Below are 16,696 nucleotides of genomic sequence, written 5' to 3'. Positions count from 1 at the left end.
TGCTCACGCTTAAAGAACGAGAAACATTCCTAATAATAGGAGAAATTGTAGAGCAAGCAGCTTTACATGAAAAAAATTATCTGAATTGTCACAACGTACGTAGGACGTAAGCATGGGCACAAGAAACGTTTCTGTCTAGAAGCGCAAGGAAAGGGAAATGTTTCCTTTTTCAGACTTTTCTTATGCTCGCGCTTTTACTCAGGACATTGCGTCACCTGCGTTAGCCGGGATGGCGCAAACACGAAACGGTCTACACGCAGAACACGTTTTTTACACGTGCTTATTGTCTTATGTACACGAGCTTATCTCTCGTGTACGCCCTTTTGCTCATGCCTCACGTGTTTTACACGTGCTTATTGTCTCGTGTACACGTGCTTATCTCTCGTGTACGCCCTTTTGCTCATACCTCGATCTGTCGTTCGTGTAAAAGAAGGTTAAAAACGTTCTTAGGGTAAACTGAAATACAGGTTCGTTGACAGGCAACCAAACGTGTATCGTTTTGATTATGAAGAACTGGCTATTCTAACCGAAGCAGGGACTTAGAGGGTGCCATTGATATGCCATCTCTTTCTGTAGCAATTTTCTTCTTTCAAATAAACACACTGTTGGACTGCCGTGTCTTTAGCGAGATAGTAGGGAGGTTAAGCATGACGTTTACGGCAAACGGCAAACGGCAAAAATCGAACTTTTGGTGTCTGATTTTGGCCGTTTGTACAATTTAGGGAAATTGTTTGCATTTACTGTGATTAAGGGATTTTTTTCCTATTTTTTTGACTGGCTTTATTTAAGTGCTAAAGAAAAAGCGAGCAAAATCAGAATTATTTTTGCCGTTTGCCGTTTGTCGTAAACGTCATGCTTAACCTCTCTAGTGTCTTTATACGATACCTGTATATAGTTAACAATAAACTGCATCAACGATACCTGGTTATCACCAGTTAGAAGCCCCATCAACCTTTAGTCTCTGTACAAATGGGTACCGTTAAATTACGAAAATAACTCCCCCCCCCTTCCAAAGGAAAAAATAAATAAACCGACCTAACTCGCAGATGCAAAAATCCTTCTGAAAATAAGTCGTCCCGAATAAAAGCCCATGGGCCTATATTTAACAAATAAAAACGCCCAAATAATTGCAATATTTGAGCTTCCCAGCTGTTTACGTAAGGCCTGACAAAACGAGGAAACATGTTTCCGTAATTGTTTTCTCGTTTTGCCATGGTTTCATGCCGCGCAGAAACACGAAATGTTTCTGCCGTGTAGCAGAAGCAAATTTTACTTCCTGGAAACAAAAATTGACGCTGGAAACAATGCTTCCCGTGTGGCAAAGCTGGGAAACTTTGGGGAAACATGCGCGCGTTGTGAGTGTTTCTGGAAACATGTTTCCTCGTTTTACCAGGCCTGTGCACCTACCATAGTTGTGGTCCATGGTGTATGAGCTCATATACCATGGCCTGTAAACCAATCAAAACTTAGGAATTGCAATATACCATGCCTAGTTTTTAATAATTAGATACAGCAGTTAAAAAGGATATAATTTTTTTCAATTATAAACCCCGGGGGTTTTACTATGTGTATTATTGTATGCACCAAAAAATCTCAGTAACAGTATCCAGTCCAAATATAAACCCAAAGATATTTGAAACGGAAATTTCAATCCAAAAATTATACCCTACCCTTGTATGGAAGCCCTACCCAAAAATAAGCTCACCTGAAAGAAACGTTGAGTAAATACAAGCCCAGAGCTTATTTGCGAAATTTTACAGTAGTTTCCGCACTTTTGTTAAAGAAGCTGCAGCAGTTTTTGACAGTTATATTTACCTTATACGGAAGGGAATTCCGTGTGTGGCTATTATATAAACTGAACTCAGCTAAAAAAAAAATTGTTAGTTAATTTTAGTTAAATCAGATTCCTTACACGATTTTTACCTGGCTTGGGGAGTAGTCTTGCTATAAATTTTGGTGTTTTTGATAATCGTGTTAACATTTCATTTGCCAGTTATGACACGTTGTGTATGGCCAGTTATTTTGCAGTGTAAGAGTTTCTAATGGTACATACATGTTCATGGGTAAACAGTCTGATGACGACACTTTATAGTATATACATCTTAACGTCATAGAAAAAAGAAAAAGAAAAGAGGCAAAAAAGAATTAATTGGGCGCATTGAATTGTAAAATATCGTTCCTGTGTACTTAAAAGTTTTCTTGCCCATGTTGCGTTTGGGCTTTGGTGGGTGTAAATCGTTACTTCTCCTAGTTGCGTATTCGTGCAGAGTCCTGTTTCTTGTAAAAAAAAAATGGTTAAGATATTTTGGTACCAAATTATTTAGACACTTAAATACTAAGATAAATTTGTGCAGTTTCCTTCTACAGGCTAAATCTATCCAGTTAAGCACGTGGAATGTTTCTTTTGAAGTTTTTTGTTTGAAGAATAATTCTATACCTTAGATGTCGGGGCAAGCGTGTTTATAAATTCATCAAGACGGTATTGTTATATTCATCCAGGTGCATTTACAAAATCATCGTTATTGTTTGCCGAAAAAAAGCAAAGCGCATCAAGGATTTAAAGAGAAGGCTACGTCTGGGAAAGGCTGGGTAAAAAGCAAAAGCGTGTTTACAAGACGGAGGTGAACTGAAAGTCTGGAAAGTGATATCAAGACGCGCTGTGCATAAGCTTGCACATGTCAACTGCACAGTCGATTATCAAAAGAATCTACTTATTTATATATTGCCATTGGAAAGAATCCTATTTCATAAATTTACAGAGACAAAATATCTTCAACTTTCATATTTGTTGCTTCCATCACCAAATACATTGTTTGAGCTTACATCTAAACAGTACTAGACCAAAAAAAAGGGAAGAGGGAGTCTATAAAAATGCAAAACAATGCTTAAATTTATAGATCCAATTTCGAGCAGATTGTAAACTTATTTCTAAACCGTTATCAATCAATATTATCATTCAGTATTGACGTTTCTGGTATTGACTTTGCTTTGCAGAAGGAGTCATCAAATCGGATAATTAAAAAGAGCAGGCGACATGTCGTCAACACGGTATTGCCGCCAACCCTTCCTTAGAATACATTTCCGACAAAGCAAAATGATCTTGCCGGTTTTGGCCTGTATGTTTTGAGTTCCAGAAGTTAAACAACGCACAGGCTGGAGATTAAAACTAATTTCAGGTTATAACGTAACATCCCCCCAACCTAGAAGAGGCTGCTATGTTTAGCAACAAGGCCCCCACACAGCCCAGTAATTTTGTAAATTCTTTGTAAATACTTGATATGTTGCCTGCATCCTTTTCCCTTACCAGGTTCTGCTTTTATCTATCTGGAGGGCCTGTTTGCTTTTCACACGGCTTTTGAGTTACAAAATATTTTTAATGCCACAAATACATGCCAATATACACATGCTCTCAAAAGCCCCGCCCCGCATAATAAAATAGAATAAAACCTTTATTCATACACGATGACGATCAAGATTTTATTTTTATTTTTCGCTTATTTTCCTTGGGCATTTTTTGCAAAAGATAAAAGGTTATCTTGTGAACTACAAAAGTGGTTTAATTTAGGCCGAATGTCGGTTTCTCGAGGTGAGATGTAACGTTGCAAGCGTGTAAAGTGTACGAAACACTAGCATTGCGTGACTGGTATCACTTGTTTTATTTCCGGCCGCCGGGGGCCGCCGGCAGGTAGTTTGGAGTTTGACGTAGTTCTGCGCGCAATAAAAACGGTGTGTTGCATAAGAAAGGCAAGCATAATCGAGCCAAAGCAGTCCTCACACCATTTTTCTAAGCAGCTATCTTTCAATATGATTTCTGCGAGTATAGTTTTTCTCTGGGTAGCAACGGTGGTCATATCTATGGCCATCTTTGTTTTCGCCGGGTTCGTAATCTACCTGTACTATTTGCACGGGAAATACGACCATTTGCCCGGACCGAAAAGAGATGGTTTCTTCAGAGGCAACATGAAGTTAGTGCACGAGAAGAGAAACAATTGTGGATTAACGGTGCACCAGATTTGGGCCGAGCTCGCACACCACTACTCGCCGATGTTCGTTTTCTGGTTTTACTTTCGCCCGGTTGTCATGATAACGGACGCCCAACTCGTGAAAGACGTCCTGATAACCAAGAATCTACCGCGAGATAAGTTTGGTTACAGCCATTTCTCCACGCTGTTTGGTGAGAGGCTGCTTGGCGGAGGACTTCTCACTGAAGTATCTGAAAAAGAGTGCCATTGGAAGAGAGCCACCCTGAATCCTGCGTTTCATCGTCCGAACCTGATTGGTTTGATGGACAGTTCTACCGCCGTCTGCGATTCGTTTTTACAAAGGCTAGAAACGATTGCTGACGGGAAGACAGAAGTTTCTATGGCTGAAGAACTCGTGAGGATAAACCTCGATATGGTTGCTAAGGTAAAACCACTTCCCTACGTTTATTGCTAGCCCCTATTTCTGGCCAAAAACACAATAAAAGGAATTCCCGTTCCCGGGTCTCTCTCTCAGGTTGGGAATTTTTTACCCTATTTCAGACGAAAACAATCCGAAAAAACCCTCCACTCATTTGGATCCATTTAGGGTGGTACATACGTACATCATGAGCCCTGGGAAGGCTCAAGCTTTTTTTGGAGGGGTAGGGGCCTTATTTAAAATCACAAACCAGCTGCTTCAAATGAAAATTATTTGTTTTCTTGTTCATAAATTGTCATAGCGCGTTACTACAGTTCTTGAGGAGTAGGGGACTTAAAAGAGACTGACGGCATTAGAAGACTAAACGGAGGCGGATTGTAGACTGCAACCTTAAAAGTATTTCCAGCCCTATAATTTAAAATGAGGTAATAAAATAAGTTGCATGCAACGAGATTAATATATTCGACTTTGGACAGGTTGCTTTTGATCTGGATTTGAACTCAACAAATGAACCTGAGGCACCCATACCTATCAATACCAGGATAGCTATGGAGGGAATCATTCAAAGTTTCCGAAAGCCCTTCATGAAGTTCCAGCCCACCATGTTTGGTTACCAAGCCAAGTGTAGAGAGGCTGTGCGCTTCCTGAGGGGGGTGGCCAGTGGAGTGATCGAGAAAAGATGGGAGGAGAGTAACACAGAAGAAGACCAACGTAACGACATACTGTCACGCATTATCCTGTTACAGCAGAAGGACAGCCGTACCACCATAGATGATATGATAGATCATTTCATCACGTTTGTAGTTGGTGGTAGGTGATAATTGTTTTGTTATAACTGTGAAGTGCAATCGAAAACCCAGGGCCGTAACCAGACCTTTGCCATAGACGAGGCAAGATCTTGCTAGGGGGTCCTGGTGCATTCCCTACAGAAAATTTTGACATCTTGTAGCTATGAATCTCTTTCAGACACACTTTTCATGAGGTATTTCTTGACAAAAATCAATTTTGTTCAACTGGGGATTATTATTCCAACCAAACGTATTTTGTTTTTAACTTTGGGTAAAAATTTAGACGAGGCATGTGCTTCGTCTTGCCTCTTTGCTAGTTACGGCCCTGAAATCACATGTTTTAACCATCTTGAAAGCAACTTGAAAATTGCATTGGTAGATCCAGAGAATGGACCTTGGGAGTTAGGGTGGGGGTTGTCCTTCCGTTTTGGCGAGAAAGTGAGACCATTAAAGGCTTAAAGCGACCTTTACACGGCAAACTAAGGTTGGCAAACTCAAGTTGGTGTGTGTGAACGACACAACAACAGTTGGCAAACAAGTTGGCGAACTGTTGGTGAGAATAGAGACAAGTTCTATTTTGTCGCCAACAGTTGGCCAACTTGTTTGCCGTTGTTGCGTCGTTCACACACACCAACTTGAGTTTGCCAACACGAGTTGGCGAATAGTTTGTCGTGTGAAGGCTGCTTAACACATTTTTTCAGTCAGGTACTTTTCGATCCAGGCCCCACCTTGTATGAAAGTGGAAATCTGCCAATGACTCAAATCATAAAGTCTTAGTTACAGTGTTATACATATCCTTATCCTTGAATCTCAATACTGTATGTGCATAAAAGTTAAAGGTTATCTATGTTCTGTTCTGTGTTCTGGAAGCACTTGTCTAAACCACGTGTTTATACAACTTATTTTCTGTTATCCAAAACATACACTTCTGTCACCTCACTAATATTTCAGTTATTTCCTGCGTCCGAAGAAAATATGAGACGTCTACATGCAGGCCATTCACGTAAACGCGGAAGACCCCTCAAATTTTTAAATCGTGCATATTTATATTTCCAGGTGAAGAAACTAACTCCAACCACTTGACGTTTCTTCTTGCTGCAATAACCTCCCATCCGGAAGTGGAAGAAAGGTTAGTTTATGCTTGTCTTTTTGTATTACGCATTAAGCATGGTTTTCACTAGCGACGCAAGCACAAGCGCAGGCATAACAGCTGTTATTTCATAGTGAAAACGGCTTCGACGCAAACATAAGCCCAAGCGCACAACAAGCACAGGGATCAAATTTTTTTCTTTTCCTGTGCTTGCGCATGTGCTTGCGTTCGTGTAAAGACGAAACATCGCATAAGCACAAGAAAATTGTTTACGAATTGTTCGAAAATTTGGGTATACTTCGCAAGGGTTGTCCTCTTTATGGGGAATTTCAGAAAAACTGCCATTTTCTATTCGGCCCGGTGCGGACAACCGAAAAATGGTTCTATTCGCCACTAGAAATTTTCGGAAGTTGAAATCGGAATTTTTGTTCGCATGGAACGCACCAAGTATCTTTTTGTCGAGTAACTCGCAACAGGAGGGCTTTGCTAAATAAATTGACGCGACGCGACATTTTTCGGGAAGCTCAAGCTTTATATTTCTGTATGTTTTTGTTCTTTAGACTTGTGGCTGAAATTGACGAAGTGCTTGGCAGTAGATGCTCCGTAAAATACGAAGATCTTGGCAAGCTAAAATACCTCGAGCAAGCAAGCAAAGAGGCCCTGCGCCTGCATCCACCGCAGCCAGCGATCACACGCTTTGCAAATGAAAATATCACTCTGGGCGGCTACCACATTCCCGCCAAAACCAGCATCATGGTGAACGCGCACGTGCTACATCACCATATAAAGTATTGGGAAGACCCAGAAAAGTTCGACCCAGATCGCTTTGCACCGTCCAATCGCGAGAAGGTTGAGCACTACGCCTACATCCCATTCTCTCTCGGCCGCCATGCCTGTATTGGGATACACTTCGCCCAAATCCAGGCCAAAATGCTGATGGCTCGGCTGCTGCAGACCTTCAAAGTGAAGTTACTTCCAGGACAAGACCTGAAACAAGTCGAGCACATGACCCTCAGGCCGAAAAATGGGGTTAGGTGCACACTGACGCTGAGGTGAACAGGGCCTTTGACTTAGGACCAGCACAATTTAAAGCCCGAAGAAGCCTAACAGGTAACTGAAGCTTCCCTTAAGTTTAATATGAAACCTAAAATCTTAAGTCTATCAATCTCAGCAAGTTGCCAAATTTATCTAGAAGGCAGACATTATTTCTGCTAGACATTCAAAATTGTCAAGAGTCTCTTTTCATTTCTTTGACTAAAGGACAGTGTACAAGGGCAACATTTTTGTCTTTTTTTTGCGCCCCATATTTTTCTACACGTATTACACGTTTCAGGCAAATAATGATGATGGTGATGATGATGATGAGATGAAGATGATAGTCCTTATTAACTGAAAAGAAACGACATACCAAGTCTTTACATAAAATACGCAAGTCTCTTCTGTGTCTAGTGGTCGTCTTATTTTTCAAATTTGTCTACTCTTCCTAGGTACGTACGGACAGTAACTTTTATACTAGTTTACGTTTATTTACGCTATTTCCCCTGCAATATAAAAAGTTTTTTTTTTAGATTTTAGCGTGCTTAAAGTCAAATGCAAGCAATTGTTGAAAAATCAATGTAAAGTTCCTAACAACACAAATTTACTTGCTTCGAATTTTTTTTACACTTTTTTTGATAAGAAACATGATGTTGCAAGGAATTATATTGAAATTATTAACTTAGTGAGTGTTGTAATATCATGCGGAAGAAGATCATGTTGATATCGCCTTTTATTCCACGCACAGGAGATAATCCTTGGTGGTCAAATAAGGTGATCTGATTTGTAATAGAAACATTTCAATTTAATTACTTTATAGTAGCGAATATGTCACGAAGATACAATGCTCCAGGGCATAATATTGATATTATCTACTTCTGACTTGATGTGGAAGTGCATCATATTGATATTGATGTTTATTTCACGGTCCATGGTCGTTTTAAAATTTAGGGGGTTATCCAATATTTTTTGAACTAATTTCCACGTAGTTAGGAAATCTTTCATGTAAAACGTATCTTTGCTATTATAATCTCGTTAGCTACAGCCTTTTGGAGATCAAAGCTGAAGCGAACAATACTTTCGCTTTATTTGCTTCAAAAATATAACAAAAGTGTATCATATCTATGTCCTAATATAATACGATACCACTTATTTAAAATTGCACAGCTTTTTTGAAAGCCGCCAGTAAAGTTTACATATTGCTCAATTTTCGTTCTTTTATTTCCTTCTAAAATTAAAATACCAAGGCCAGTAATCCTCGTACATTGCAATTTCTGCCTCGGCTACTGTCTAATGAGGTATGACAGAACCCCATGGGTACGCCCCATAGTGGCTATACGGGGAGGCCCCGCCCAAAAGGGGTACCTTTTTCAGGTTGTACATGTATAAAACGGTAGGGAATTACAAGTTAGAGTATACAAAAGGGTAAAGGAGACTGTCATGGGATACTTATAATAATAATAATAATAATAATAACATTTATTTCCCCGTTGGGGGGCCCTAGCATCTAATGGCGAGAAAACACGGCGTTCCAGCACGTATGGATAAATTTTCTCGTTGGGTCCCCCTGGATAGACTGATGACACGAAAGCGGCGCGTAAGGTGGCTTTCTAAACCCACAAGACAGAATATTTTAAAACTTTGCCAGCGTTGCATCTTAACATGCTGATCATTATTCCATCACAAAAAATGGGGGACACCAGGAACTCGTTTTTGAGTTATAAGCACTTTTATCAGGTTATACCGTTGCTGGTCTTGTAATGTTGAATATCATTTGTCCCAGTGATTGGCATCTGTTTCAATGTTGCATCACTTGAGTCGTGTTGTCCGCAAGTTGAGGTGCTATGCAGGACTGTTTTGGCCTCTAAAGGTAGAAAAAAATTCAACTTTGTTTTAAATGTATAAAAACTCGTATAACCTCTTCTTTAGTATGCTTTGGTCACCTTTGTTCCGACAAAACAAAATGATCATGCAAGTTTTGTCCTGTATGTTTTGGGTTCCCGAAGTTAAACAACGCAAAGGCTAAAAAAATAACTACTTTTTAGGCTATAACGTAACATCCCCCCAACCAAGAAGAGGCTGCTATGTTTAGTAACAAGGCCCCCTCACAGTCTAGTAATTTTGTAAATACTTTTTAAATCCTTGATATGTTCGGCTGCGTCCGTTTCCCTTATTAGGCTTTGCTTTTATCCATTTCGAGGGCCTGTTTGCTTTCGATTCAACAAGCATAGCTTTTGATTTCTAGAATATTTACAACATATACATGCCAACATACATGCACAGGTACACATGCTCTCCTAAGACCCGCCCCGCATAATTTCCGATTTTATTTTTCCTTTTTGATTATCTTCATTGGACATTTTCATAAAAGATATAAAGGTTCACTTGTGATATCATAAGAAAGTTGTTCAGGCCGAAAGGAGATTCCTCGAGTTATTTTTCAGCTTTACAGAATGTAACGTTACATGCGTGTAACGTGTACGTGACTCTAGCATTGCGTGACTGGTATTATCATTTGTCTTGATTTCCGCCGGCCGGTAGTTTTGAGTTTGACGTAACGAATGCTAAACGTGAAGTTCCGCACGAAATAAAAACGACTCTTGCATAAGAAAGGCAGCCATTCGAACCAAAGCGGAAAATTCAGGCAGTCCTCACACCACTCTACAAAGCAACTTTCTTTCTTTTAATATGATTTCTGTGAGTTTAGTTTTACTCTGGGGAGCGACGGCTGTCATATCTACGGCTATCTTTGTTTTCGCCGGGTTGGTAATCTACCTATACTATTTACATGGGAAATACGACCATTTGCCCGGTCCGAAAAGAGATGGTTTCTTCAAAGGGAACATGAAGCTAGTGCATGAGAAGAGAAACAAATGTGGATTAACGATCCACCAGATTTGGGCCGAACTCGCACACCACTATTCCCCGATGTTCGTTTTCTGGTTTTACTATCGCCCGGTTGTCATGATCACGGATGCGCAACTCGTGAAAGAAGTGCTGATAACCAAGAATCTACCGCGAGATAAGTTTGGCTACAGCCATTTCTCCACGCTGTTTGGTGAGAGGCTGCTTGGCGGAGGAATTTTGTCTGAAGTATCTGAAGAAGAATGGCATTGGAAGAGAGCAACATTGGATCCTGCGTTTCATCGTCCGAACTTGATGGGTTTGATGGACAGTTTTACCGCCGTCTGCGATTCGTTTTTACAAAGGCTGGAAACGATTGCTGACGGGAAGACAGAGGTTTCTTTGGCTGAAGAACTCGTGAGGATAAACCTGGATATGGTTGCTAAGGTAAAACTTCACAGTGTTGGCTGAGGGTGCGAGGGGAGGGGAGGGGAGGGGTGTTGGGGTTGGGGTGCTCAACCCCCCCCCCTGGGGTGCTCCTATGTATAAAACTAAGTCACACCAAAGAATATTAATTTTTGGCTGTTTCAGTTTAAAATAGGGTTACACACTCTCTCTTAACAGACACCTTTATAAGATGGAAGACGGACACCTGGTGATGGTCCCTGCCGTTTTTCAGTCATTTTACTGTAACAAAATTCTCTGTAAGACGGACACCTCCCTAAGATGGACAACGGACACTTTGAAACTGCCAACGGGCACACACAAAAAGTTATTTTTTTAGTGAATAATACTTCAAAACTTCGTATCGACATATAGCATAGTAAGTCAGCGCCTTAAGAGTACCAAACTTACCAAAAACAATCTGCTATAACATTATTACTTCTCTGCGCAAGTGTATGGGCACCAAAGGGGTAGTTTTCTACTTACAGTATTACCATTGGCAATGAACAAATGAGTCGAATTATATCAATATATATATCAATTTATATAATTTGTATCTATATAAGTGGCTGGGGACAGGGGGGTCTGAACCTCCCGCCTTCCGTACCTTTTACTCCCGCTTCTTGCCCCTTTCTGTGGTGGTTCCCATCTGTTTGTCCTATGTCTATTGCAAAATATAATGAGATGAGATGTTGAATCATAAATCAGTTCATGTTCATAAATTGTCACAACTTAAAATCCAGTTCTTAAAAGCAGGCCTTTTTAGAGAGAGAATAGGGGGAGAGGGTTTAATAGAGCTTTAATTAGGTACAGACCACTATTTTTTGGAAGGGGGTGGGCAATTTTTTTGGGCAAGATATTTTCTTTTCACCTTCAGGTTGTGCAAGATTTTTTTAAAAATTTTTTTCTTATTTTTTTTCCTCATAGCTCCCCTTGCACAATTTTCTTTTCAGCCGTTTTTTTCTGTGCATTTTTTTTTTTTGGAAATTGCCTAACCCCCCTGCCTCCCTTCCTTCAAAAAATAATGGTCTGTCCCTTACAGTAGCTAGGTATTATACTAATATATTAGGGGTATCCTCTACCATTGGTTTCTGACATGGGTTAACCTTATCAGTCTTGTACTCCATATATTGTTCCAGTCAGATACCAGATTGACTTAATGGAGTGCAATCATAAAAGCATTTCCTATTAACATAAGGTAATAAAGTAGGTTGCATACAACAAGATTATTTGTTTGACTTTGGATAGGTTGCTTTTGATCTGGATTTGAACTCGACAAATGAACCTGAAGCACCCATACCTATCAATACCAGGATAGCCATGGAGGGTCTTGTTGAAAGTTTCCGAAAGCCTTTCATGCGGTTCCAGCCCACCACCTTTGGTTACCAAGCTAAGTGTAGAGAGGCTGTGCGTTTCCTGAGGGGGGTGGCCAAAGGAGTGATTGAGAAAAGACAGGAGGAGAGTAAAACAGACGAGGACCAACATAATGACGTGCTGTCACGCATTATCCTGTTGCAGCAGAAGGACAGCCGTACTACCATAGATGATATGATAGATCATTTCATATCATTTGTAGTTGGTGGTAGGTGATAAAATTTGTTCTGTTATAACCGTACCATTAAGTGTGATCGATGATCACCTGTTATGACCCTCATCTTGAACACAACTTGTAAATTGCAGTGGCACTTCCAGGGGACTAGGACCTTGGGAGTGGGGGTGGGGTGTCCCCTTTAAGGTGTCCCCCACCTTTTAGGCAAGAAAGTGTGAACCCAAGGGGAAAGAACACTTTTCATTCAGTTACTTTTCTATCCAGGCCCCACCTTGTATGCATGTCTGGATCTGCCATTAATCCCATTCATAAAACTTAATAGTTCTAACGTCATATGTATCCTTACCTTCACCCTTATCCTTTTACAATGGCCATTCAGAATAATTTAATTACTGTATTTAATAAATTAAAGTTAGAGATAATCTACCGGTATGTTGTTTTGTGCAATAGCGAAGCGCACGAGGGCTAAAATGAATGCAAATAATATACCCCAACAGGCTAAGAAAACATCAGCATGCTCTGGGTGGGGAATCTGGCGGTTTTCGTTTTGAGTGTTTTAGTTCGGCTGTTTTGGGTCTCTCGATTGTCCGTCATTCCGTTTGTTTGTCTGTCTTGTCTGGTCATGCTTCCTCGCTCGTTATTGCCTAAGCCACATATACAATTTTTCAGCTATGAATATGCAGCTATTTCAGTTACTTATTTCAGGTGTCCAAAGCTATTTCAGTTACTTATTTCAGGTGTTTCAGTTACTTATTTCGGGTGTCCAAAGGGAACATAAGACCTTTGTGCACAGGCTATTTACAAAAACACCGGAAACCTTTTCAATTTTTTAAAGCTTGCATTGCATATTTACATTTTCTAGGTGAGGAAACTGACTCTAACCACTTGACGTTTCTTCTCGCTGCAATAACCTCCCATCCAGAAGTGGAGGAAAGGTTAGTTTACGTATGTTTTTTCTGTATCGCGCATTTACAGGAGCTATAGCACAGATGGCACATTTTGAAAAATTTAGCCTAAACTTTTCATCCTTGCTCCTTTTGGCTTTTGGTTTAATTACCCCTCTTCATTTGCGAGTTGTTATCTTGAGGTTTCCCTCAATTTGAAGGTAACTTTGTGGATCGCAAAAAACTTCGTGTGCCAACCAATCAGGAGTCCACGGCGTGGACGGGGGCAAGGGCGGGAAAAGTTCCATCAGCCAATTACCATTGGCTTTGGTTCTACACGTGACAACTTTTTCGCAGTGACTGGTTATCTCACGTTTCACGAGTTTTCAGACCAATTTCAGAGTTGGGGAAACTAACTTGGAAAAATCAGTGGGCGCTTTCCATTCAATCAAAGTTCCGGAAAATTTAGGGACGGGAGCGAATGGTACGAAATTTTCTGGGAGACTCACTTCAGAAAATCCGAAAACTATTGAATTCCCGAGCTTCGAACTATTCAACCGAATATTCCGTAAATTTGGGGAGCAAAATCGAATGGAAAGGAAATTTAATTTCTGGAAGAAATTTTCGAAAATTTGGGTATACCTCACGAGGTTGTTCTCTTTAAAAAATTTCGGGAAAACAGCCATTATCTTTTCGGCCCGGTGCGGACAACCGAAAAACGCTGTTCTATTCGCAACGAGAAATTTCTGTAAATTTTTGGTCGAATGAAAAGCGCCCAGTTCCTTTTCTGCGACAGGGAATGTTGCTAATTATAACGTCACGTGACAACCTTCGGTAAGCTCGTGCTTAATTCCATAGGCGTACGGGCACCTTCAGTCCTGGGGGGGCGGAGACCTTTTTACCCGAAAAAAAAAATGGCATGGGTTGAAAGCCGAATAAAGAGGCATGTAACATGATAAATAAAACATGCATTGAAATAGTTGTGTACAATTTTCGCTTGCTTGCTTAAGATCCTAAATTAATTTCGTGGCGTTATCCGAAGGTGTCAATGCACTGAATCCTTTTTGGATATCTTTTATTTAGTCACTCTACTTCAGAAAAATATATATTAATTTTGGGGAGCCAATTTACATTGTTTTTCCCCTGCTGATTACAACTGTTTAAAACTGAGGAGTCACGCAGAATTTTGCGAAAAAAATCGAACATGATTACAGCAATTTGCGAGAGGAAACGAACGCAGATGAATGAGAAATTTGGACTTTTGAACAACAAAGTTAGGTACATTTCCAATACTTTTCCTGTTGATGTAATTCGTTTTGAACGTAATGTAGACTAGACTTTTCGGCCTATTTTCTATTTTTTCTTTAGGCTTGTTGCCCGAATTCTAAGCATTTTGCCCGATAAATTTTGGCACTGGGGGGGGGGGGGGGCTGCAGCCCCCCTCGCCCCCCGCCTCGTACGCCTATGCTTAATTCTGCTTGTTTCCATTCTTTAGACTTGTGGCCGAAATTGAGGAAGTGCTTGGCAGTAGATGCTCCGTAAAATACGAAGATCTCGGAAAGCTAAAATACCTCGAGCAAGCAAGCAAAGAGGCTCTGCGCCTGCATCCACCTCAGCCAGCGATCACACGCTTTGCAAATGAAAATATCACTCTGGGTGGCTACCACATTCCCGCCAAAACCAGCATCATGGTGGACGCGCACGTGCTACATCACCATATAAGGTATTGGGACGACCCAGAAAAGTTCGACCCGGATCGCTTTGCGCCGTCCAATCACGAGAAGGTTGAGCACTACGCGTACATTCCATTCTCTCTTGGCCGCCATACGTGTATTGGGATACACTTCGCCCAGATCCAGGCCAAAATGCTAATAGCTCGTCTGCTGCAGACCTTCAAAGTGCAGTTACTCCCAGGACAAGACCTGAAACAAGTCGAGCACATGACGCTCAGGCCAAAGAATGGGGTTAGGTGCACATTGACGCTTAGGTGAACAGGGCCTTTGACTTATGACTGGTTCACACCAATTTAACATGTTTAAGTTAGATCGAGAACATTAATCATGATAAGCTCTCCTTGAGTTCATTATAGAAATTCTCAAGTCTACTACTAGACATTCAAATTTAATACTCTTTATAAATTCTGACGCTTTATAAATTCTGAGTATTAATGTCAACTCCTGACTGCAATTTTGGTATTTTTCGTTTAATTACATTCAAATTTGTCTAGAGATTCTTTGCAAATCTCTGATATTTTCATTGCCATTTTAACTTTAGGACAGTGTACTAAGGCAATAGTTTTGTCTTTTTGTGCGCCCCGAATTTATCTACACATATTGTACGTCTCAGGTGAATGATGATGATGATGTTAAAAGAAACAACATACTTGCGTCTTTATATAAAATATGTACATCTGTTTTGTGTCTTGAGGTCGTCGTATCTTTCAAACTCATCCATTCTTCCGAGATGCGGCCCGTAACCTTGATGCAGACAGCAGAAAACATTTTAAAAATATGCAGCTCTTAAACATGTTTACGTATTTTGTTGTCTACAGGTCGATGGGCCTATAACCGGAGGGGCTTAAAAGCGGGGGGACTTATATCCTTTTTTACGTTTATTTAAGCTATTTACGCCAACCAAAAAAAGTTTTTTTTTTCAGGTTTTAAGCGTGCAAATGCGAGCAATTGTTGAACAATTGCTCACTGTTCCTAACAACACAAATTTCATAGCATCACAGTCGAATTTGTTTTTACTTTTTTATTGGTATTTTATAATCCAAACTTATCAGAAAGGGTATCACATTGAAATTATTTACTTGTAACTTGAGGTTGCAAGTAATCATATTAAAATTATTTACTTAGTGTTGTAATTTCATGTGGAAGAAGATCATGTTGATATCGCCTTTTATTCCACGCACAGAAGACAATCCTTGGTGGTCAAATAAGGTGATCTAATTTGAAATTGAAATATTTCAATTTATTTACTACGTAGTAGCGAATATGTCACGAAGAAACAATGCTCTAGGGCATAATATTGATATTATTTACTTCTAATTTGATGTGGAAGTGCATCATATTGGGACTGACGTTTATTTCACGGTCCCTAAGATGTACTGATACATTATGGACTGACGTATTCCACTATTTATCGAATTATTTACCAGGTAGTTAGGAAAATAATACGTAAACGTATTTTTGCTATAATAATCTCGTGAGCTACAGCCTTTGAAGATCAAAGCTGAAGCGTACAATATTTTCGCTTTATAATTATAAGCTTCAAAAAATATAACAAAAGTGTATCATATCTATGTCCTAATATAATACGATACCACTTATTTAAAATTGCACAGCTGTTTTGAAAGCTACAAATAAAATTGACATATTACTCAGCTTTCGTTCTGCCATTTTTTTCTTACATTAAAATACCAAGGCCAGTAATCCTCGCATAGTACAATTTCTGCCTCGGCTACTGTCTAATGAGGTATGACAGAACCCCATGGGTACTCCCCATAGTGGCTATGCGGGAATGATCAGGCTAGGCCTACTCTGGGACCTAAAGTCGCTGTAGGTGTATACAACGGTGGAAATTTACGAGTTGGAATATACAAAAGGGTAAAAAAAAAAACCCTGTCATTTAGGTATTAGTAAAACGACCTTTAAAAAAT

At 40.0% G+C, this 16,696-nt stretch overlaps 2 protein-coding genes across 2 annotated transcripts in view; both read left to right on the top strand.

Annotated features, from left to right (window-relative positions):
• LOC144663412 (cholesterol 24-hydroxylase-like) overlaps nucleotides 1-7,383 on the top strand; it is a 35,814-nt gene extending 28,431 nt beyond the window's left edge. The window contains exons 2-5 of the mRNA XM_078524342.1: nucleotides 2,995-4,407; nucleotides 4,878-5,211; nucleotides 6,246-6,318; nucleotides 6,840-7,383. Coding sequence (XP_078380468.1) covers nucleotides 3,805-4,407; nucleotides 4,878-5,211; nucleotides 6,246-6,318; nucleotides 6,840-7,335 — 1,506 coding nt within the window. The 5' untranslated portion in view covers nucleotides 2,995-3,804 and the 3' untranslated portion in view covers nucleotides 7,336-7,383. The remainder of the gene's footprint in view (nucleotides 1-2,994; nucleotides 4,408-4,877; nucleotides 5,212-6,245; nucleotides 6,319-6,839) is intronic.
• A 2,460-nt stretch (nucleotides 7,384-9,843) lies between these two features.
• LOC144663413 (cholesterol 24-hydroxylase-like) lies at nucleotides 9,844-15,152 on the top strand. The gene is made up of 4 exons (XM_078524343.1): nucleotides 9,844-10,605; nucleotides 11,851-12,184; nucleotides 13,014-13,086; nucleotides 14,531-15,152. Exons 1-4 carry the CDS (start codon nucleotides 10,003-10,005, stop codon nucleotides 15,024-15,026), a joined length of 1,506 nt encoding a protein of 501 aa, XP_078380469.1. The 5' UTR covers nucleotides 9,844-10,002; the 3' UTR covers nucleotides 15,027-15,152.
• The last annotated feature ends 1,544 nt before the right edge of the window (nucleotides 15,153-16,696 follow it).

Source organism: Oculina patagonica, chromosome 8, assembly GCF_052425735.1.
Source record: "Oculina patagonica isolate OP01 chromosome 8, crgOcupat, whole genome shotgun sequence".
NCBI lineage: Eukaryota > Metazoa > Cnidaria > Anthozoa > Scleractinia > Oculinidae > Oculina > Oculina patagonica.
This window is presented reverse-complemented; position numbering and strand designations above follow the sequence as displayed.